The following is a 23,526-nucleotide window of genomic DNA, read 5'->3' on the forward strand; positions in this document are numbered from 1 at the left end:
GTTCCTATACAGCCCTTTATCAGCAAAAAGGAAAAGAGACATCCAAAAACTAGCATGGCAAATTTACAACAAAAACCAAAAGCAGAAATATGATTAAAGCAAGGGTAAATAACGGGGAAGAGTTCTTGTTAAGATATCCAAAACGACAGGTATTACACAATTAAAACATGCAAACCTCAAATAATTCCTACAAAAACTGATAATTGAGTAACATCAAAAACTCCCAAGTGAGATTGCAAAACTTTTCCTTGTTTAGCAATCACATTCAATTTCTTCTCTGTAAAACATACTGGAGCTAAATATTCCAGTCCCGGTCAAACATTTCCCAAACAGCAATAAGCTTCGAGGACTCAACTGATTTGACTTGTACTAAGAATCTGAATCAAGTCCACGCAGTCCACTTCACAGATAGCATTACAGACAAGAGAGGAGCACCATTCTCTGCTGAATTCAACTTGATGCATAAGCTTATACAATACAATGTAAGCACCAAACAATGGATAAGTCCATAATGTATTATATAAGCTTATACTATCATGCCTAATACGGCGCACCAAACGAGCCCTAAGTGTTTGAATTATTGTGCAATGTAGAAAAGTGTCAACACATATGGGTGTGGTGGTTATAAACTTGTATGAATGGTTTTATTTGACATGGAAACCTAAAATGAAACATCATTTGAGGACAAAATCTCCATATAAAACAATGAAAATCATTAGGAAGATACTCCAGCTACAAGGCAAAATTCACTCTCATGGAATAACCTCAATAAAAAGTGAAACATACAAAACTATGCTTCTTGCAACTCATTGGGATTACACATGCTGCAGAACAACATTATAGGCTTCATGTTCCTCCCCAAAATCCTGCAGCAGCCAATAGTAAAGTTGTTAAATAATGATAAACCCAGACAAATCAATATTAACAAACATTTCTATTTCAATTTCAATACAATCCATACCTTGACAACCACACAGGAGCAACCAGTTACCTTCCTAGCTTTTCCTTCTGAATCAATCTTGCACAACTATAGAAAGAATGCCAGATATAATTAGCACAAACAAAATAAATGACCAGTGAAATATTTGAAAGTATAAATAAAAATATGTGAAAGTGCAACTACAGATAGAATAACAATTATAATAAACCATAATTGAAAATTGACCAATGAAACTTGGTATCCGTTGAATTTCATAAAGGAATGACGGGAACAAAAAGGAGTGTGGCACTTACTCCAGCCCATTCTCCAAGTGTCTTTGCACTTGGAACAGTGATCAGGCTAACATTGTGCTCTGCGCAGAGGGCCTTGACAAGTTTAACATAGTCAGGCTGGTCGCAATCTTCTGCTAGAACACAGAGCTGTCCAGCATGCTTCTCAATCACTTTTGCACCCTCGTGGAGGCCTCGGGAAAGACCACCATATGTCCAGTATGCTTCTTGTCCTCCTTTTAGAAAAAAGAACGAGTTTTCTCACAAAACTTACTATTTTCATTTTCATTAAACTTTCTCGCTCTACTTTTATTTTCTTCACAACAACATTCGGTAACATGCGGATTACGATCATCTCATGTCATATAACAATGTCAAGTGAAATTTATGCTTATCCCTTTCTTCATAAATATTCAAAGCACCTCATCTATTTAATACATATGAAGAGATATATCTTCTTCACAATTTCAACATGAGAAAATTTTCAGATGAAATGATCCCTATCCTTAACATTCTTTGTTCAAGAAATATCTGCTTACCATAAATGGAAATGTAACATACCCTTGTACGACAAATAGATGACATCACAAAATGTATGAAACCAATTTCAAAAAAGGGTGTAAAACAAACCCTTCTGCAGTAAATAGTCTATAAAGGGTGTAAATCAAACCCTTCTCAATCCAGGTCACCACATATCAAAACTATGCTGACCAGTTTGCAAGGTTTTTAAGAGTAACTATGAAGCAAAACAGACTAATCCATATGGTAGAGCCAATAATGTTACGAGTTCTAGAGCCAACTATTGGTACTAGTAAATACTGCACAGCTTCACTGGATCACTGCTAACCTTCTTCCTATACACCTTTGTTTATTCTTTGAGAACTGCAAAATTCAAGCCCTTTGAGCTTTGTCCTTTTCAAGGTCACCATTCTCAGGTTTGATCGTTTTCATGTCGGAACCGGTCTTCCTTGTTCAAGTTTTAGGCGGCTTACTGGCAGAATCTTTCCTGTCAACACCAAAAATATATTTGAGGGCAGATTCTACAGATTCAGATTTGAAGATGCTGGTAGAAGTTTTACTGTCCGAATCATTAGATTGACGCGGTCAAGATTGAATTTCAACTGAATTAAATTTGGTAAAATTGATTATGGTAAAAGTGAGTTGAAAGTACAGTGATTTATGCTTGAATACATTAATGATAAAAATGATTTTTATAGGGTAGTATTGTGAAATTCAGTTGTAAAATCTCAAGTGATTATGTCTATCCTAGAACCTAGGATTTGTAGCTTCATCCTAGAATTAATTGTAAAACGAAACATTTAAACACCAAAAAATTGATTCTAATTCTGATACTGGAGATTGGAGAATCAATATAACGCTTACAAACGTGAAACCAAACATTATCTAGATTAAATATTTGTGAATCCCTAATATATTGCCTAGTATGCAGACTAACCTGGACTGAGAATTGGTCTTTGCACCCTTAGCTGACTCCAACTCGGGAGTTTCTCTGCATTTTTCTACCCTGCACATTATGAATAACTTGACAATATAAGCTTCATAAATCAGTTGAAGATTAATAAAAAAATAGGTGGATTGAACAAAACTGACAACACCAATTTAGCGATCATATAAGATAAAAGGCCAGTTATTGGTATGAAATCCATGATAATTTGGTATGCTATAGATACAATATAGTTCAAGGGATTTCAAATAACATTTCAAAAATAAACTTCTAGTTAGAGGTCCTTTCAATTGAAACTGGATTTAGAAAAATAAACTGGCAAAAGTCCTTCACTTTGATTTAATAAGCTTATAAGTTTTCTTTTTGAAAAAAGATAGATATTATGAAAGTTAAAACAAAGCAAATAATGACAACACCAATATAACGATCATATAAGATAAAAGGCCAGTTATTGGTATGAAATCCACGATAATTTGGTCTGCTATAGATACAATATAGCTCAAGGGATTTGAAATAACATTTCAAAAGCAAACTTCTAGTTAGAGGTCCTTTCAATAATATTAGGCATTAATGTCCTTCAGATCATGTAATACTTACATATCCGACGCCTCGGCGAGATCCTTAAGTCCAAGTCCTTTTTCCTGATACCAGAATATCAGTATGCACGATATAGATACATACATACATATATATAATATATATACATGTGTTAGTGTAAAACAAAAATTAAGTTGGCATCGGAGCTTTGTACTCACCTCATTTGGTGAAACATCAACTAGTTTCCAGCGCTGTTTGTTAAGATTCAATACTTCCTCATCCCCATCATCATACAAAATCTACAGAAAAGTCATTTGAAAAGTTAACAAATATAATTATATATTTCAATACTTCATGCTTTTCAGGCTCACACAACAATCATTTGACCACACAAGTGTTGTTTTTTCTTGTTTCATAATCAATCAATCAATTCAATTATTACTTTCGTTTTTTAAAAAATGTTCATTAGAAGAGAAGAGTGAAAATTTTGATATTGTCAGAATAAAACATTTTCCTTCCAAGTCACCTGTGAGTTATCACAGTAGTAGGAGGTTTTCAATCCGGCTCTCCAGCATTCATCTAACTTAAAAAATAAGGACTAAATTTGGGAATCAATCATATGGAGATATTTGGCGCACTTTTATGAGAATGCACCATGAACATTAATGAATAAAATTCATGAAATCTTAAACTAGACTATACTTCGTATTTGCAAAGCCCAGAAATGAAAGATAAACATTATCACAGGTATGTAGGGTTGAAAATAAGAATGATTTAAAAGGTCATATACCACCAGGATATTATCAGTGTCAATACTACAGTACATAGGGATTAGAAAATGTCCAATCAGTATGTCATGTGCTTTTGTTTAAAGAATAACTCATATAATGTGTTACATAAAGAATTTAAAAGCTAAAGAAAACAAAAATCTAAAGCAGTAAAAGCCACCTCACCTTATGCTTTCCTCTGACAGGATCATAAGAAGCGACAACACCTGCATAAAACCTGAAGAAAATAATTGTTAACACATAAATTTCAGGGTTACATAAACCAAGCAACACACACACGTATGTACACATTGAAACTGATTATGAAACAAGACCAACATCTAGTTAAATGATAAATTACTAATATCTTTGAAGGAAAAACCTTCCAAACATAGCATTTAACTCAAAGATAAAATTGATAAACAAACTGATTCAAATTCTTTATCTAAATCACAAAGCCTGTTTCTTAATTGAGATGTTCTAACAAAATCCAGTAGACCAACTAGAGAAAAGAGATGTTAGATGACAAGAAATGAGTCTCATCTACTTTCAGAAGCATATGAAATTTAGAATATGACAGTAGGGAAAGTGATTTTGTAAGTCCGAAAATCCCATGAGAATGCATAAAAAAGAAACCTTTGCAAATAGTTTATCTTAACTTAAACTACCCCACCCAAAAATAATCATTGTAAATGAGATCTCTATTGATAGAGGAAATCCAGATCATAAAAAGACCAACATCCACTTCCTGTGAAATGGCCTTTACACACCTGAATTCTCCTTTGGTACGTGTCTATTATTCAGAAGTAACTATGATTTATAGCATTTTTTCCTCCATATATAACCATTGTCCTAAACCCGTAGTTCACAAACACAAGCACAAGCAAACAGCATCATATGGCCTACTGTAGCTGAGGTCATAGTATACTTCCTTTGAATTTATTAAAAGAGGAATGAAGACATAGAAAATAGATTACAAAATAGTGCTACTGAAATTCTTACGTCTTGTCCTTCGGCCACCAGACCTCGATCCGACTACCAACCAATGAGTTACTACGGTCACGAGATTCAGATACCTGAGGGAAAACTTACAGAAAAGGTTACAAGGAATACATTACGAGGAAGAATTAAAGGAAGGGGAAATTCCAGTAAACAATATACAATGAAAAAAAGATTCTGATTCAACCTATTCTGTCAAACTCCTGAAAAGGAGATGCTGTGCTAAATTTTGTAAGATCACTATTCTTGAGTATAGAGACAGACAACGTTTTTTTACGCTGGACAGTGACCACGCACACACACACATGTAGTGAGAGAGAGAGAGAGAGAGTATCCTTATATCAACTTGTTAGTACAGTTAGCACATAATCTCAGAGAGTATCACATGTTAAGGACTTTCCAGGGTAAATCGAAAAAAATTAGAGTTAGAGTCATAAAAAAGTTGAAGATAATGGGACATCTCACAAGATTTTAGTAACTCTATCCAACAACTCGGATAGATATCAAATGCATACCTCTACGCTTGTAGTGACGTTCCTTCTCCTCAGCCTTGATTGTGTGGTTTCCTCCACTCCACTTAATGCTTTACTTGCAGACTCAGTAATCGCCATCGGCCCCTATAAAGTGGCAGCAACAAGGCCCCCAAAAGATGAAGTATGTGAGGTTTTACTGAAATTTCCTGTTATTCAGGATGATTGTAAAAAATATTCTTGATATACCTTCACAGCAGATGATTTGTTGAGACCTTTGTTAGGAGTAGCATCATCATGCCTCCTCCTTTTCTTAACCTCTGGTTGACCTGAAGATCTGGCCTCTTCTCTATTTTCCACCTCAACATTCATAGCTGACTTGTTTCTCCCCTCATCTTCACAAGAAACCTTAGGTTCCACATTAGCATCCACCAATTCAGGAGCTACACAAGTTCCCCCATTAGACTTCAGAGTAAACTTAATTTTCCTAATGGGTGGCTGAGGTTTTTCATCAGATTCCTTTTCCAACCCAACATCAGGGGATTTGGGAAGAGTCTTGTCGAGCAGAGGATTCAAATTGCCTTTCTTTGATATTGACACAGAACTAGTATGAACATCTTGATTACCTGTGCTACTTATTTTCCTAGGGCGACCTCTTTTGGGGCGGCTTCCATCTTTATCATGTGTAAAACGCAGAGAAGCATCAGTGTTCTCATCATTTTTAGGTTTAGCTACTAATGATTTAACACCTTCGCTCATATCTGCAGACTTTGACAGTACATTATCCTTGCTGGAAGCAGGGATTTCAGAAGGAAGAAAATCACTTCCAATAGCAGAAGTCTTTCTCAATTGAGCTGGTTTTGCAATGTTCTCATGTCTCGGCTCAGAAACTAGAGCTACATGTTTCGTTTTAGGCTCCGGCTGCATCATATCCTTTCTGGACATAGGATTTTTAGGAGGTGAAGAAACAGAGCTAGTATTGTGAGCCTTTCTGGATTGAGCTGATTTTCTGGTTTTTGTTCCCATATGAATCAAAGAGTGATCATAGACTTCCTCTGCATTCATCAAAGAATTAGGCTTATTGTCCCTCCTCCTTGGCGAAGTATTCAGCCGAGTTTCAGAGCTTGGTTCCTTAACAGACTCTAAATTGCAAGTCTCTGAATTGGAGTTTGCACTGCTTCTTTTGGAGTTCTTAGTAAGATTAGAATGTTGTTTCCTTTTGGAACCAGACTTTTTTATAGCTTCTCCATCCACAGTAGCAGCACTGGCACTTATGTTTGATTTTGTAACACCCGTAAGTTGGGAACCTCTCACACAAGTAGTATCTGGTTCAAGTCCTTTGGTCACCTGATTAAGAATATAATTACATGTTTAATGTTCCATAATATTGACTGGTTCTGTGACAAAGTAAGCATCACAATCGTAACGGGAAATTTAATAATCCAATAACGTATAGTGAAAGGAAAAAGATAACTTACATCACAGGGTTGATCATCTGCATCTGTGGGTACATCAAGCTTGTTATCAACTGACTGAACCTGAAGTATTGCAACAAAATCAATCCTAACCAAGTAACAGGTTATTGAAAATAACAATACCAAGGTGAAGAAGATATTGATGTAACAGTGGGTTAGTAATTAAGTATTATTCATATGCTGTCAGAAATCTAGGGAGAAAGAGAAACTGAGAATATATTAAAGTGAGAGATAAAGAAAGAAGTGTTATGGTCATTCAAGAATCAAGGAGAGTATCCTCTTCCAAGGGTTTTACTTTACACCAGAGCAATGAGCTTATTCAGTTTATTCCCAAAAGGTGCTTCCCCGATACACTTACTGATATTTAACCCGTGACCCCTAACTCTCTTAGCCCCATAACTTACCAAACTTCAAATTATCCTTCTATAGACACACCATATTTTCCTCCTATCTCATTATTTTTATTCCTAACAATACCTCTCCCTAATAGATCAACATTGTACTCAAGGTTGAAATTTCAAAACTGTAGCTGAATGGCATCAAATCTTCCTATGTAGCCTCCTAAATGGTTCGCCTTGCCAATGGATAAGAACTTGTTTCACCAGATCCCCACAGTGAGATACAGTCTAATACCCCAATGCACTTTCTGGGAAATAAGAGTTGGCATCCACTTTCAAAATCTATAGGTAGATTAGTTCCCACTGAATGATTTAATACCACCTCTTTAAGCTGGGACAATGAAACACAGAATGAATGTGTTCTTACTATGGGACCTGAAGTTGGAAAGTAACTGCGACTTCCCCTATTTGTTTAGCACCAAGTAGGGACCACAGAATCTATCTAGCAGCTAACTTTGGATGCATTGAGAATACACATCCCTAGGAGTGGGTCTAATCTTCAAATAAACCCGATCCCCAACCTGAATAGTAAAAGGGCATCTGTGTGCACTGGCATACCGCTCCATGCAATTAAGAAAAACACATATTATCTACTATCAGTATTGCCTATGACAAGTACGACGTACCACTGCCTTTGGAGAAGCAATCAATCGATTCTGGCAAATGGACGAAACGATTTGTGGATAATCATGAAGAGATCTTCCTGAGGACTCCACGGCCTTCATAAGAAACGGTGTAAGCTTCACAGCACAGCTGGTTATTACTTTCTCAGCCAAGGTCCAAGAAATAGGTGAGATAGTCTGGGAAAATAAGCTAACCAGATTAACAAAGTAAAATAAAAGGACATGAAGTAACAATAACCAAATAACATAAAAAACCAAAAAAATATAAATGAGATGAAACCGATATAATGCAAAGTTTGTTACCTGATTTTCCTTTCGAGCACTATCTAAAAGAGGTTTAAGAAGATCTGGGGAAATTTCATCACTTTCGTTTATGACCAATGTCATTATTGATTCCATTGAATGAATTACATTACTTGGATGGCTTGACCTTTAAATTGAATAAAAAATACTCTAGTCATTAATACAGGAGTGAATGAAAACTCCAATGATAACTGATAAGCAAAAAAGAAAAAAGGAAAATAGCAGTAAACTTCTTCTTATGTGATAACTGCTAAGCAATCTATTTTTTCATCAGTATTTGTCAATGTAAAACAACTTCCCCTAGCTTCATCTGCTAGTCATTTGGAAAAAGAATATGCAAAGAAAACCTAATTTCCTTGGCTGCACCACTTCTGTTAGGGGAAGGCCAGTCCAAATTCAAGAGACAGTATACAGAAAAACTTACACATGATTACAACACCAATATGATCTTCTACTTATGTGATCGGTTTGAATAAATTTTACCAAATTTGAAAAACTGTTTGACTGTCAACTATAACCAAGCTGAAATATACATTTACAAAAAATAGAAAAGAAACCTCAAAGTTGGGTGCACGAATTTTATAGAGATGATATGCATCTATTAATATGTAATCAGAAAGAAAGAAAAACCTAATTGAGTAAATAAATTTCACCTAGGCAAGTTTGGAACATGAAGAAACAGATAAAACAAAATGTCGTTAGGGCTCTCTAACCTTACAACACCAAAGAAATGATGAAACATCTCAATAACCAGGTCATCACACTCAAGGTCCAGCATGACCAAGGATGACCTGACCTTCCAAACATTCTCAAGTATGGCTAATGCTTTTTCATAGCCACGACCAGATACATGACACAATTTCTCAAAAGCTGACACCTTGAGCTTGAAAACTTCCTGCTCAGCACGAAAGGAAATGTAATCAATGTATAATTTGAACAAGAAAATATAATTACAAAAATCATTATCAACATTTATAATTACAATATACTTGAACTGTTTGATTGAAAAAATTCAATTACAGAAAAGTAAAATGAGTACCTTCATTTGTTCATCATCATAAGGGGAATCTGGTGCCGTAATTCTTGTGATCTCAGCTAGGCAAGATGTAACAGAGATCTTGACATCCTCATCCGGATGTCGCAAAAGTTCAGCAGAAATTAGTGCCTTCATTAAAGGCACAAGTGATTCTTGAACATGATTGGCAGGTCTTTGATCGACCGTTGACAGAATCAGCTCCAATTTCTAAAATTTGGAAAGCCATACAAAAGTAAAGGAATGTCAGAATGTTGTCAAGTTGGAAGGCCTGTTGTTAAAAATGTTTTAATTTATTCCAAAATTCAACTAAGCATTGAAATAAGTGGGGAAGACTCCTAATTTACACTGTTACAAGTGAGGAATTAAACCAGATATTCAACTTGATTTATTCAAATCATCTAAGGACATAAACTAAGCCCTTTTGTAAATATCCACATTTCAGTGCATAATTCGTGTGCACCTTAACTGACACCTCAAAGTCAATTAACAAAGCAAACCATTGGTAACCCCCTAACAGAAAAAAAAAAAAAAAAAAAAAAAAAAAGTCCATGACAAACAAAAGATTTCTTTGCGTCCAAACAATAAGCCACATAATCCATCATCAAATTCAGCAACGTAGTGGAATTCATTTGACAAGAAACGGCACAGGAATGTATAGATACATACGAGGGCATCAAGGAGATCAAGAGCATCAACCTCCCTAGGTCAGTAACTACTCTGCTGCCATTAAGTAGCTGGGCAAATCTTTTTTTATGATAGAAGAAATTCACTAGAACAAAGAGAAGAAAACTACAAGAAACATAGGGTAAGGAACCCAAAATATAACAACAAAGAAAAAGAGAGAACATCTGGAGCAAAGCTGCCAGTCTCATTTGCATACCAACAGGGAGTAAATGGCAGGTTCCCTAAACCACTTCTTGCAAAGGAACCTTTTTGTCAATGTAGAATCATTGGCGGGTTCTCCTTTCATAAAATCATAACCAATCCATTTGAAAGCATAGTTCACTAGTACAAGGGGAGGTTGGCTCCCTATACAAGGCAGCTCCTTTTGCCTTGCTCTTGCCAACTTGTTCACCTCTTCATGGTGAAACACTTGGCCATTGACAAATTTCTAGCTGTCAAGGGACAGTAGCCCCTATCTAGAAATCGACATAGTGCTACCCTAGTAGAAAAGTCTTGGTTATGCAAGAAACCAACATATCCATAAATTGAGTACCACAGGCCAAATAGAAGTCTGGATCTTGAAGGATGCATTGAACTTCCAAAGGAGTTAATCAAAATTACAGCCACTCTACTTAACCAATGAGCCAGAAATTGAAAAAGGGTTTGCAGGAATACATCCAATTAGACAGATAAACACAGCCAACGAGACACGAAGAGACTCCGATCAGAAAATTCAATAAAAATGAAAAATTTAATTCCAAGATAAAATGTGGAAGACATATGAGGTAAATAAAACCTAAAGAATTCCCTTGGAAAATAACCAGAATTTGGGTGTGCCATGCCAACCCATTTGAGATACCTAAACCAATCATGAGACAACCCATAACATGAGATATCTAAAATCAAGGCAGTAATCTATATGATCAGCAAACAGAGAGAAAATCATAATCAATTCATGAGACAAAAATCCAGCAGAAAGATTTACAAATAGATATGAAAAGCAGAAGAAAGATATGGAGAGAGATTACATCAAGCTGTTCAAGAACCACATCAATATCATCATAAGGCTTGCATTTGAGCAGCTTCCTCCCCACATGTCTAAGCCTCTGCAGCAGCAGTGTATCTCTCTCAGTGGAAGTCATTGTTTCTGCCCAGAAAGTTTGGAAATGTACAATGTAACTCACAATTTATAGCCCTAGCTGTGTCAGCAAAACTAAATTCAAGGGTTTGAGGCAAAGTGTGTGACATGCAAGCAGATAAGCACAAAAGATTAGTTCATGGTTTTTTCTTTAATACTATTGAGTTTCTGGGTTTGAAATTCACTATACAATCATTACAATGTACTAAGAAAAGTTTTAAACCCCTTTTATTTGGTTACCTTAAAAGAAAATACTCCCTAAAGAGTCTTTCTTTCCTTTCTTCTCTTACAGGCGAAAGTGCCTGTCTTTGATCGTTGAACTTGAGGGCAGTGCTGAATGCTGATGAACTGAGATTTCGTCATCATCTTCCCTGCAATTACCATCATACCCTTATTTATATTTCTCTTATGCCATACAAATATCCTAGGTAAAGTACATGTTTGATTATCTGAAACAGAGTTTTAAGATTCATGTCTTGAGTTAAGAGCTTACTCTAGGCTGATGTATATGTTTTTTTAATAAAATTGTCTCCGTTGGAGGATACCTATGTAGTTAGAGAAAAATTTAGTGGGATTCACATAAATTTGAACTAGTCTATATTCAGCAATGTGTAAAAAATTGAATGTCCAGCACTCCTCTATAGTTAGTAAAACACTCTAACTTTAACAAAGAATTGTAAATCCAATACACCCATGTTTATTTTGATAAATATTGAAATCAACTTTTACATTGCAGAGCACAATGTATCATTGAGATTCACAAACTTGGTTTGATTAGGTGTGTCTGTTATCAATCTATTTTGTTGACAACTAAAATTTGAACGAAAGTGTGCAACAGGGATGGTGTTCCTCTGCCGGGACAATTTAAAATGAGAAGTTTCATATTTTGATAAAAAAAATATAGTTTCTTAACTAATGAACCCAATAAAAGTTTAGAGAAATTAAATTACCAATGCAATAATGTTTAATCAGGGGATAAAATGAGGGGAGAGGAGGGAATTAAAAATGAGAAAAGAGAGTTTATTGTGTAAATATCAAGACTATATTGTAAAATATTAAAATTTCATTAGAAAACATAGCATGACACGTCAAGGATAACTATTTATTTAATTAAAAAGAGTGTGAAATGTTGTTTTGAGGGTACGTATGGGAGAAAACCTCTTACAGTTAAGAAAAAAAATACTCAATTTGTATTTTAGACTAGATATGAAAGAAGGTCAATTATGTTAATATAAACAATGCAGAAAATCAAAACTATTTTGAATTAAAATTTTGGGTGAAATAACAAATGGACAAATCAAGAAGATAATTATTTTGTGTACCTCTTCTTTTTCTTTTCATTTTCTTTCTCTGTGATACATGTATTTGAGAATTTCAAAGACATAGTTTTCATCCTATAAGGGTGGTTTTGACCTGCTGCCCATTTTATATTCAACTGAATAAATTTACAATGGACCTGAAAAAAGAAAAAAAAATTGGTCAATGGAAGTTTCAGAATTTAGGCATAAATCAAAGTCTCCTAATATGACATTCATTTCATTGTTACTAGTGAATAATTAAACTAGATTTTGATCTTAACTTCTTCATTTCATTAAATGACATATGTTAAGCTCTTTATAAAAAATAAATGTTTAGCACCCCTTTATAGCTAGTAAAAAACTCTAAAATTTCATCAAAGAGTTTTAATCAAATACAACCTTTTTCGTTTTGATAACTATTGAAATCAACTCTTAAATTGCAGAGCACCGTGTGTTATTGACATTCACAAACTTAGTCTGATTAGTGGTGTCCATTATTAATCTATTTCGTTGACAACTAAAATTTGCACTAAAATGTGCAAGAAGGATGGTGTGTGTCCTTTACCATGACAGTTCAAAATGATAAGTTTCATATCTTGGATATTTCTTAATTTAATGAACCCAATTAAAGTTCAGAGGAAGTTCACCAATACAATAATGTTTAAGGGATAAAATGAGGGAAAGGAGGGGATCAAAATGAGAAAATATATTGTGTAAATATCAAGAATATATTGTAAAATAATAAAATTTCTTTAGAAAACATAAAATGACATATTAAGGATAACTATTTATTTAATCAAAAGAGTATGAAATGCCTATATGTTTTGAGGATATTGGAGAATACCACTACCGTTAAGCAAAAAATACTCAATTTGTATTTTAGTCTTGATATTAAAGAAGGTCAATTATGTCAATATAAACATTGCAAAAAATCGTCAAAACTATTTTGAATTAAAATTTTGGGTGAAATAACAAAAGAACAAATCAAGCAGATATTATTTTATGTACCTTCTTTTTTCTTTTTACTTTCTTTCTTTGTGTGTACATGTATCTCAAAGCCATAGTTGTCATCCCGTAAGAGTGGTTCTGACATGCTCTCAATTTAGTATTTGACTCAATAAATTTACATGACCTGAAAATAAAAAAATAAAAAAATATCGTCAATGGAAGTTTCAGAATTTAGGCCTAAATCTCAGCTACCCTGATATGATATTCACTTAGGATACATACCTCTATTTTTTTTCTTAACCTTGGATCACGGGTTAAATATCAGTAAGTGTATCAGAGAAGCACCTTTTGAGAATAAACTGAATTAAGCTCATTGCTCTGGTGTAAAGGAAAACCCTTGGACTTGAACCAGATATTACTTGTATGAGAGATTCCCAACTTACGGGTGTTACAAAATCAAACATAAGTGTCAGTGCTGCTACTGTGGATGGCGAAGCTATAAAAAAGTCTGGTTCCAAAAGGAAACAACATTCTGATCTTACTAAGAACTCCAAAAGAGGCAGTGCAAACTCCAATTCAGAGACTTGCAATTTAGAGTCTGTTAAGGAACCAAGCTTTGAAACTCGGTTGAATACTTTGCCAAGGAGGAGGGACCGTAAGCCTAATTCTTTGATGAATGCAGAGGAAAGCTATGATCACTCTTCGATTCATATGGGAACAAAAACCAGAAAATCAGCTCAATCCAGAAAGGCTCACAATACTAGCTCTTTTTCTCCACCTTCTAAAAATCCTATCTCCAGAAAGGATATGATGCAGCCAGAGCCTAAAACGAAACATGTAGCTCTAGTTTCTTAGTCGAGACATGAGAACATTGCAAATCTAGCTCAATTGAGAAAGACTTCTGATATTGGCAGTGATTTTCTTCCTTCTGAAATCCCTGCTTCCAGCAAGGATAATGCACTGTCAAAGTCTGCAGATATGAGCGAAGGTATTAAAGCATTAGTAGCTAAACCTAAAAATGATGAGAACACTGATGCTGCTCTGCGTTTTACACATGATAAAGATGGAAGTCGCCCCAAAAAAGGTCGCCCAAGGAAAATAAGTGGCATAGGTAATCAAGATGTTCATACTAATTCTGTGTCAATATTAAAGGAAGGCAATTTGAATCCTCTGCTCGACGAGACTCTTCCCAAATCCCCTGATGTTAGGTTGGAAAAGGAATCTGATGCAAAACCTCAGCCACTCGCTAGGAAAATTAAGTTTTCTTTGTAGTCTAATGGGGGAATTGGTGTAGCTCTTGAATTAGTGGATTCTAATGTGGAAACTAAGGTTTCTTGTGAAGATGCGGGGAGAAACAAGTCGGTTGTGAATGTTGAGGTGGAAAATAGAGAAGAGGCCAGATCTTCAGGTTAACCAGAGGTTAAGAAAAGGAGGATGCATGATGATGCTACTCCTCACAAAGGTCTCAACAAATCATCTGCTGTGAAGGTATATCAAGAATCTTTTTCACAATCTTCCTGAATAACAGGAAATTTCAGTAAAACCTCACATATATACTTCATCTTTTGCGGGCCTTGTTGCTGCCACTTTATAGGGGCCGATGGCGATTACTGAGTCTGTAAATAGGAATTAAAATAGGAAGTGAAATGTCAATTTAGGATCCAAGACCAGAGACCCTAAAGAACTTATACAACTCATCACACTGCCCAAAAAATGCAATAAGAGTTGTGAACCACAAGGACTTTCAAGGGCCAACCGATAAGGTTCTGGTATGGTGGTGAATTTAATTTTGAATGACCAATTTAAAAGTATATTTAAATATATAAGGAATGAAGCAAAAGAAAATGATGTAAGCTAATGAAAATAAATTTAAAGATTTGGATTCCAAAATTAAGAAATCACTTTAAAATTGTGGATTTCACTATGATAGTTACAAAGTATAAAATGCAACGATTTAAAGATGAAGAACTCCATAAAATTGTCAAAAGACAAAAGAATTTTGTTTGAAAAATTAGGATTTCACGAAAAATGAGATTCTAGAGTATTCTAAGATTAAGAATTTTACATATATAATACTTATAAAGCAAAAATGTTTTTGTTATAGACATGTTAGAAAAATGAAATTATAAAAGCAATTTATTTTGAATAGTGGGGTAAAAAACCACAACAGTTTTGGATACTTAAGATTTCAAAACGAAAAATGAATTGGAAAATTACTTTGAGATTAATGATCTTAAAAAATCGTGAATTGCAAAGGACAATTATTTTGAAGAATATGATTTTAAAATTAAAATTAAGATTGATAAATAACCTAAATTTGAAATGGTTGTTTTTAGAAGAATATGTCCCTAAATTGATAAACAAACAAAGAAGAACAAATGATAATTCAGAATGTTGAAAGGATAACTATATGTTGTTGAACCTCGACGATTTTGCTCAACAAGTTCGGCTCCATAAGGCCCTTCTAGACTGACCAAATATATAATGAAATCTAAAATAAAAGCCAACAACTGATAACCCTGTGATCCACACCATAATGGTGATTTGTAAATAAAAAGTGATTGCCATTGAAATATCACATAATCTATAAAAGATCTTAAGCAAAAACTACCAAACTAATGTAAGGGTACTAACCGAAATCCAAGGTTTCTTCCATATATGCAAGCACGAGGGAGGCTGACAAACATCTTCACTTGGAGATTTGGAGATTGTTTAACAGAGTCATCTTCTCTACTTTTAAGTAACCTGGATTTAATGTAAACAATGGTCGAACATCAAAGAATAAATAAGTTGTTTCGAGATTAAGAGTTCAATGGAACCAAAAGAGAGAATTTTCATGAGAGGCGGCGGGGTGAGAGAAAGAGGGAATCGGAAATGTGGAGATTAGGGTTTCGCAAGTATATATATATAAAAGAAATTATGTGAAAAAACTCAAACGCTGAGTAATTCTATGATAAATTATATAGAAATATAATAATATTATAATATTGTGATTGAAAATATATTCATTTTTTTTAGTTAGGATGAAAATATTATTCGTTTACTCAATGTTAGTTAAGCAAGAAAGTTGAAGAGTCATTTATACATTTTAGTGGTTCAAGTAAAAATAATTTCTAATTTAAATAAATTCTAAATAGTTAAAAAAATTAATAAAAATAATAGAATAACTATTAATTCATAAAAAAATGTTAAATTAATTAAAAAATTATAAACCAAAATATAATATTAAAAAAATAAATAATGTTGAATGATTATAAATATTAAAAAAATCATACAAAAATATTTTCACAGCAAGAAAGATTGGAAGGCTTTTTCGTTTTGGCTTTGTGTAGTTTACATCCTCCGAGCATGCATCTCTAGAGATTAACCATCTAAATGGCGTTCATTGGGTGGAGTAGCCTTGTTAGTGACGCCGACAAGATTTCCACGTTAGGGATCTTCCGGTTCGAGCTTGAAGGAAAGCAGGGAGAAAATTTCGCATGAGCAAGTTGGGGTTTTTGAGTCAAGGTGTGGGGAAAGATCGCCCTCTGTTTTAGTCCCACTTTCTTCATCGTGGTGGGCTATCTTGTGGAGGTAAATGAAAATTCGACGTTCCATTCCTTATTTGATGGGTGAAGAGAGGATGATTTTCGACACTTCTATGGTTTCTTTTTCCTGGGCAAGGCTACCAGACATGGTTTTGTTTCTAGAAATTCTCCCCCGTGCGCGCAGGTGTGAAGAGACCAAGATTCAAGGATTGGCTTCTCTCGTTCTTCTAATGGTTTGTCGTTTTGGAGGAAATTCTAACTTCGGAAGCGTAGATAGGCTTTTGATAAGGGTGAGTTGGATTTTTCTGCAGGGGTGGGCTTCAGCTTCTGGGAAAGCTTTGGGTACTTCTAGGGTCATGGAGTGGTGGATGGTTTGCCTCAAAGGGAGGGTTCGGCGTCGGTTACCACTAGGAGGTGTGGGCGTCCCAAGAAGTTGGAGACTAGAGGTCGAAAAAAATGTTTTAGGTTCTTAGACTACAGAGGCTTCGAGGGTTTCGGGGTCATCATCGATGGTCCCTTCTCTAAAAAATTCCTTAATCTTGTTAGAGGCACAATGTTCTAACGCTTTCTGACTAGAGTCAAGCACATTTTTTGGTAGGTGAGCAGGTAGGTGTCGTTTATGAAAGTGCAGAGGAAAAGACAATTCTTGCGCTTTCAGATCATGTGATGTTTCGCGGAGGAAGAGTAGACGGTAGATTCCATCATGGTTTGTTTCTTCCTAGTTTTGTTGCGGTCAAAGGGCTCTTTTGGAGGGTTTTGTAGTGTGTTGTGCTTCCTTCGGTCTTTGTGTTTCTTTTTGGATCGTTATCTATAATCTTTGCCTTTGGGGTTTTGTTGATCGGCTTTGGGGCAGTGTTTTAAAACTCGGCTCGGTCATCGACTCGGTCGGGGTACTGAGTCACTGAGTCACTGGTCGGACCAGTGGGTCACTGGTTCGATTGCTTGACTCGGTGTATATTTAAAAATCATAAAAAATGTCCAATGCAATATATATTTAATATATAATTAATAAAATCCGTCTCCAATCAATAACATAGTAATGGTGCAGTGGTTAGGTTTCCTCCATATTTCCTCCATGGCTTGTGTTCGAACCCTCCTGACAGCATTTTGAACATAATATCAAGTTTTTTTCCTACTACATACAAAATGTTTATAACTGGATTAAAAAAAAACAATTTGAATGGCCCAATATGTTTAATAATTAGATAAACGGGCTTCCAAAAAAACAATTTGAATGGCCCAACGTCAACAAACTTAAAAAAAAATTAAAAAAGCATGAAAAGGGGGACTGGGCCGACTGGCATTGACCAAAAAAAAAAAAAAAAAGTGACTCGCCGGTTCAATCAAAAAACCGGCCGAGTCACCGAGTTTATGATCGAACCGGCCGGTTCTAAGCGGTTCAATCCGAGCGGCTTGCACCTCCGGTCTGAAGTGTGGCTCGGACCGGTCAGGTCACCGAGTCCCGGCCGGTCCGAGCCGAGTCTTAAAACTCTGCTTTGGGGGCTAGATTTCTCTCTCCCTCTATGAGTGTGGCTTGTTTTGTTGGATATGTCTTTCTTTTAAGGAGGACTTTGTACACGTTCTTTCGTTTACCAATATACATTTTGATTTCTAAAAAAGAATATGAACCTATGGTAAAAGTTAAGTTTTTTCTTTCCTTATTTTACTAAACAAAACAAGATAGAAGAGTGAAAACTTCTCTTTTCCTAGTTTACGTCATCTTCTATTTTTCTTGAACCAATAATTTCAATAATCAATTATTTCTCTATTTATCTTCAGTTCCCCTTTCAACACAAACGTACTAATGTAGTATCTCAGTTTCTCTTTCAATTTTATTTGCTTATCAATAAAATTGATTGAGGCAAGAACAAAATATAAACAAAAAAGTAGAATGTCTTTTTTCTTTATCAAAAAACAAGAAAGACAAAAGAAACTAAGGAACGCCAAGGGAGTCTCTCAACAAGAGAAACTCTAACACAGTAACAGGATCTTCTATAACCAAATGAGCAAACACCGGAATGCGAAGTCAATCCTCACTATAATTAGACTCATGAGAAACCTTAAGTAGTGTGATTGTCCAATCTTTATGACTAAGCTCCCGCTATCCCCACTATCATCCTCCAAAGCCGTTAAAAGGTTAGCACAATCCACCAAGCTGTCTTCTAATGTTCAATTTTACAACAAGAAACGTTTTTCAGTGGAACATATAGAAATGAAACATCAAATTAATGGAAAGGAACGACTATAAATCTACCTTGAAATGGCTGGAAAAAGTTGGTAAACAATGAAATTTTTGGAGTAAGTTAATTTTATATTTTCCCTCACCATTTTTATTTGCACGCACTATGGGAGTCGTAAGTACTCAAACAAAAGAAGTGACCATTCAGCCAATTTTGACACAAAATACACTTTTCGTGCCAAAACAGGAATTCTATTTAGCAAGTGGGTGGGACAGGGAAGACCGACATTAGTTACTTGTTCATATGTTAGGATTCTATCTGCGCTTTAAGCCGATCACCATTGAAGAGTTGGTGACAAAATTGTTCACTCGACCACAAATTGAAACCATTAAAAAATTGGGAAAATTTCATATCGGCATCTCTCTACAACGTATATAATTACAAAGCACCAAACAAAAATCCTTTAAATCTACCATGCAACGCAATACAAAAAAAATTCTTAAAGACATAAAAATTCAGACACATTTAAACAAGATCTTGTGTAAATAAGTGTTTGAATTATTGAGCAATGTAGAAAAGTGTCATTCCACAACATAAATGGATGTTGTGGTTATAAACTTGTATGAATGGTTGTATTTGACATGGAAACTTAAAATGAAACATCATTTGAGGACAAAATATTATCCTTCCATCACACCCATCAGCTTGCCAACATGATCAAATACCACAATTGGGAGTGGGAAATCCAAGATGATCATCGCACCTCACTTATTCGCACCATACTGATTTCGCTCTATTTAAACCACTATGATTATCACATTTAAATTTGAATCATGAAAACAATTCACTTAACTAGCCAATCTCAACAACTATGCATCTACAACCACCAAACCTACTTTTAACAGCCCAAATTACACCAGATCTTTCCATATAACAAGGTAAGCAGCGCGAAAGGCAAACAGTGGAAGTAGAGATTGTGTCCATATATCAAGCGCAGGATAGATCACTTTATAACACAACCAAACTAAACTGTAACATACTATGTAAGAAATACCTTCAGTGCTAATCAAATAACAGTCAAATTTGTATCTGCTAAATTTCCCTTCTTTAATGTTCAATTCACCACATGGATATGATAGAGCAAGACAGATGTAATTAAATGAGTGTCAACACTAGAAGGCAGCATATTCATATAAAACAATAAAAATCACTAGGAAGATACTCCAGCTACAAGGAAAAATTCACTCTCACGGAATAACCTCAATAAAAAGTGAAACATACAAAACTATGCTTCTTGCAACTCATTGGGATTTCACATGCTGCAGAACAACATTATAGGCTTCATGTTCCTCCCCAAAATCCTGCAAGCAGCCAATAGTAAAATTGTTAAATAATGATAAACCCAGACAAAATCAAGATTAACAAACATTTCTATTTCAATTTCAATACAATTCATACCTTGACAACCACACAGGAGCAGCCAGTTACCTTCCTAGCTTTTCCTTCTGAATCAATCTTGCACAACTACAGAAAGAATGCCAGATATAATTAGCACAAACAAAATAAATGACCAGGGAAATATTTGAAAGTGCAACTTCAGATAGAATGCCAATTATAATTAACCATAATTGAAATTGACCAATGAAATTTGGTATCCATTGGATTTCATAAAGGAATGAAGGGAACATAAAGGAGTATGGCACTTACTCCAGCCCATTCTCCAAGTGTCTTTGCACTTGGAACAGTGAGCAGGCTAACATTGTGCTCTGCGCAGAGGGCCTTGACAAGTTTAACATAGTCAGGCTGGTCGCAATCTTCTGCTAGAACACAGAGCTGTCCTGCATGCTTCTCAATCACTTTTGCACCCTCATGGAGGCCTCGGGCAAGACCACCATATGCCCTTGACTTTCTGAGCACCAGTTGCAAGGCAGTCATGATATCCATAGGCTCGCCAGGAATTACAGCCGCTGGCTCAGCTGCCGGAACTACTACTGCAGCTTCATCTCTGCAGATGAAAAAATATCATGAACAGAGTAACCCACATAAGAAATTCTATTTAGACGGACATGGGAACCAAACCAGAACGCACAAAAAGAAAAACAAGGGCAACTTATACATACAGCCTTCAAAAGAATCATTTTCACATATTGAAAACTATATGATCCAGAATAGTTTCCCAGCAGGGCTTTCAAATGCAACTCCAGTTATTCATAGGTTTAGATGTTATATGCTATTTTGCTAGTCTAGAGAGTAATATAAATTAGTTATTCACTAAACCACCAATCAAAACTACAAACAAATTGAAAAAATCCATATCGATAACACTCCACGGCCTTAAATCGCAGTGCATCAGACGAGAATCCATTAAACTATTGAATTTTTATCATTACCTGCATTTCTTAAATGATATCATGAACAGAGGAACCCATTAAACGATTTGGTGGCCAGACCCAATTACACAAGCAGGGAAAAACAAGGACAACTATTACTAACAGCCTTCAACAGAATCATTTTCATATACTAAAATATAAAAACGTAACACATGATAGTTCATCTGACCGTAGGGCTTAAAAATCCAAGTCTCTATCTAACAAATGAAGTTAAATCCATGACAGTAAGTTATAACCCACCAATCTCATAATATAAATAACAACAATAACTAGAGTCAAAGATCCAGTTTCATACCCTGACATTTTTCCTCGTTGATTTCAAATAAGGAGCACTCCTTCCTGCATAAACAAGAGAAAGCAACACAAAAATGAAATCCTAGAGATAAAAATAATTTTGAGAATCATCATGGAATCCAAAATCAGAATCAGAGGTAACGAAGTTAACAGATTCTAGAATCTAAAACTGTAATGGAGAATTGAGAGAGAAAGGAACCTTGACTATGCGCCGAAATGAGTTGCAGAACAGTGAGTGTGAGGAAGGTTGAGGGAGAGGCGATGGAAATATGAGAACCCTAGTAATTCAAAGACGGATTTCTTCGGCATTTAGGCCCAATCAAAACTTTCATAGGCCTAGGCCCACAAAAGCAGTTAAATGATAAAATGTTTTTTTTTTCTTTTTTTTTTTGAATGGGAAAAAATGCTTATCATTTAATTTAACCATCCCGAGAGCAACTCTCCAAACACGACACGAAGCACCATCTCGGGAGGCTTGGCGAACTAAACAATCGGTTGTGTTGTTGATCTCACACGGAATAAAAACCAAAGCAACCTACCATCCTCAAGCTAGCACATATCTAGTTCTCCATATCGTATCTTGAGCACCAGTATGTGTTAACTTGCCCTGCACTCTGAAGCACCTCCACTAAATTTGAACAGTATATGGCACATACAACATATCTAAACCCCAAATCCTAGGCATGTCACAAATCCAATCCCATGGTCAAAACCTCAGCAAGAAATGCATTATTGTGCCCAAAATTACAATAAATGCAAGAGATCCAATTGTCGTTGACATCCTTAATCGCGGCTACACACCACATCTTATTCGTTGTGGTGCTCCAACTCCCATCCACATAAACATAAATTGGAGTCGCAGTCATCCACGATTAACCCAAACCAGGTCCAGCGGTGTGATCGCACCACACGGTCGCACTAAGCCACTCCGTTCAAGTGGTTGCGTCAAGCACAATCTACTGCAAGACAGAGTTGAGGTTCCACCGTTTATCCCCTAAGATGCACTCATTACGCCACCGCCATGCCCACCACAAAACCGTTATTGCCAACATGAAAAAAACTAATGATGAAACAAGCTCCTAAACCAGATTGAAAATGATGCATGATTTGTGATTACGGGGTAGAATCGAACTGAGAGGCGTCCTAAAAGCGCGTGAGTCTGGGCACACCTTAAAGACATGGTTCGGATCTTCAGTATTCACGTCACATCTCGAGCACACATAACTTGGACTTAAGGGGCACCATTGATGCTTTTATTCGTAGGGAGAGCTTCCTTCCCTAAAAGCCAAAGAAAATGCCTTATCTTTTCCGAAACCTTGGCCTGCCACACTTGCTTCCACAAACCAGATTGATCCGCAACAAAGGGAAGCCAGCCAGCCACTCATAAGTCATGCTAGTGGAGAGGATCCCATCATTGGCAGGCTTGGAACGTATATCGTCAAACCCCAGTTGGATTCAAAGGCACCTGTACTTTCTTGATTTCATCTGTATTGTCAAGAGGGAGTACTGTACTCAAAGAAGACAAGTTCCACATTCTATTCAACCAAAGATCAGATACAGTAGGCTTGGTGTCATATATATGGACGAACTAAACCCGATCGCAAGGCTTTCCCGACCCCAACCAATTCGTGTACCAAAAAGAAGACTCTCCATTACCATGTTGCGCACTGAATCCATGCTTCAAGCTCTTTTTTACCTTAATTATGCCTCTCCAGATATAAGAATCCCCATTTATTTAATCACCAACAAACATAAACTCATTACACAAATACTTATGGGATAAGGCTTGAACCCACAATTTCTCCT

The 23,526-nt window shown here is 35.7% G+C and overlaps 3 protein-coding genes across 3 annotated transcripts; all 3 read right to left on the reverse strand.

The window, feature by feature from the left end:
- Positions 1-85: 85 nt before the first annotated feature.
- On the reverse strand, positions 86-2,138 carry LOC130744681 (40S ribosomal protein S12-like). The gene is made up of 4 exons (XM_057596846.1): positions 2,072-2,138; positions 1,234-1,445; positions 962-1,027; positions 86-866 (listed from the first exon to the last, which is right to left on the reverse strand). Exons 1-4 carry the CDS (start codon positions 2,136-2,138, stop codon positions 816-818), a joined length of 396 nt encoding a protein of 131 aa, XP_057452829.1. The 3' UTR covers positions 86-815.
- LOC130745745 (sister chromatid cohesion protein PDS5 homolog C-like) lies at positions 1,479-11,277 on the reverse strand. Its single transcript, XM_057598113.1, has 14 exons — positions 10,974-11,277; positions 9,286-9,489; positions 8,960-9,141; positions 8,247-8,373; positions 7,947-8,120; positions 6,926-6,985; positions 5,697-6,794; positions 5,493-5,594; positions 4,981-5,054; positions 4,165-4,216; positions 3,430-3,510; positions 3,272-3,315; positions 2,666-2,734; positions 1,479-2,215 (listed from the first exon to the last, which is right to left on the reverse strand). The coding sequence occupies exons 1-14, from the start codon at positions 11,085-11,087 to the stop codon at positions 2,182-2,184; spliced, it is 2,415 nt and encodes an 804-aa protein (XP_057454096.1). The 5' UTR covers positions 11,088-11,277; the 3' UTR covers positions 1,479-2,181.
- An 8,830-nt stretch (positions 11,278-20,107) lies between these two features.
- On the reverse strand, positions 20,108-22,039 carry LOC130745749 (40S ribosomal protein S12-like). Its single transcript, XM_057598119.1, has 5 exons — positions 21,920-22,039; positions 21,722-21,765; positions 20,744-21,041; positions 20,495-20,560; positions 20,108-20,397 (listed from the first exon to the last, which is right to left on the reverse strand). Exons 2-5 carry the CDS (start codon positions 21,727-21,729, stop codon positions 20,338-20,340), a joined length of 432 nt encoding a protein of 143 aa, XP_057454102.1. The 5' UTR covers positions 21,730-21,765; positions 21,920-22,039; the 3' UTR covers positions 20,108-20,337.
- Between the last annotated feature and the right edge of the window lie 1,487 nt (positions 22,040-23,526).

The sequence above is a fragment of the Lotus japonicus genome, chromosome 3, assembly GCF_012489685.1.
Source record: "Lotus japonicus ecotype B-129 chromosome 3, LjGifu_v1.2".
NCBI lineage: Eukaryota > Viridiplantae > Streptophyta > Magnoliopsida > Fabales > Fabaceae > Lotus > Lotus japonicus.

Bases quoted from the DNA above. Each gene is read 5' to 3' on its own strand.
- LOC130744681 (XM_057596846.1), bottom strand. From the start codon at position 2,138: ATGGTGACCTTGAAAAGGACAAAGCTCAAAGGGCTTGAATTTTGCAGT. The intron at 1,446-2,071 runs GTGTATAGGAAG...TTTTTCTAAAAG, and splicing joins TTCTCAAAGAATAAACAAAG to GAGGACAAGAAGCATACTGG. The intron at 867-961 runs GTATGGATTGTA...TGGCTGCTGCAG, and splicing joins GCTCCTGTGTGGTTGTCAAG to GATTTTGGGGAGGAACATGA.
- LOC130745745 (XM_057598113.1), bottom strand. From the start codon at position 11,087: ATGACTTCCACTGAGAGAGATACACTGCTGCTGCAGAGGCTTAGACAT. The intron at 9,142-9,285 runs GTACTCATTTTA...CGTGCTGAGCAG, and splicing joins ATGATGATGAACAAATGAAG to GAAGTTTTCAAGCTCAAGGT. The intron at 2,735-3,271 runs GTAAGTATTACA...CATAATGTGCAG, and splicing joins CTCGCCGAGGCGTCGGATAT to GGTAGAAAAATGCAGAGAAA.
- LOC130745749 (XM_057598119.1), bottom strand. The intron at 20,561-20,743 runs GTAAGTGCCATA...TTCTTTCTGTAG, and splicing joins CACTTGGAGAATGGGCTGGA to TTGTGCAAGATTGATTCAGA. The intron at 20,398-20,494 runs GTATGAATTGTA...GGCTGCTTGCAG, and splicing joins GCTCCTGTGTGGTTGTCAAG to GATTTTGGGGAGGAACATGA.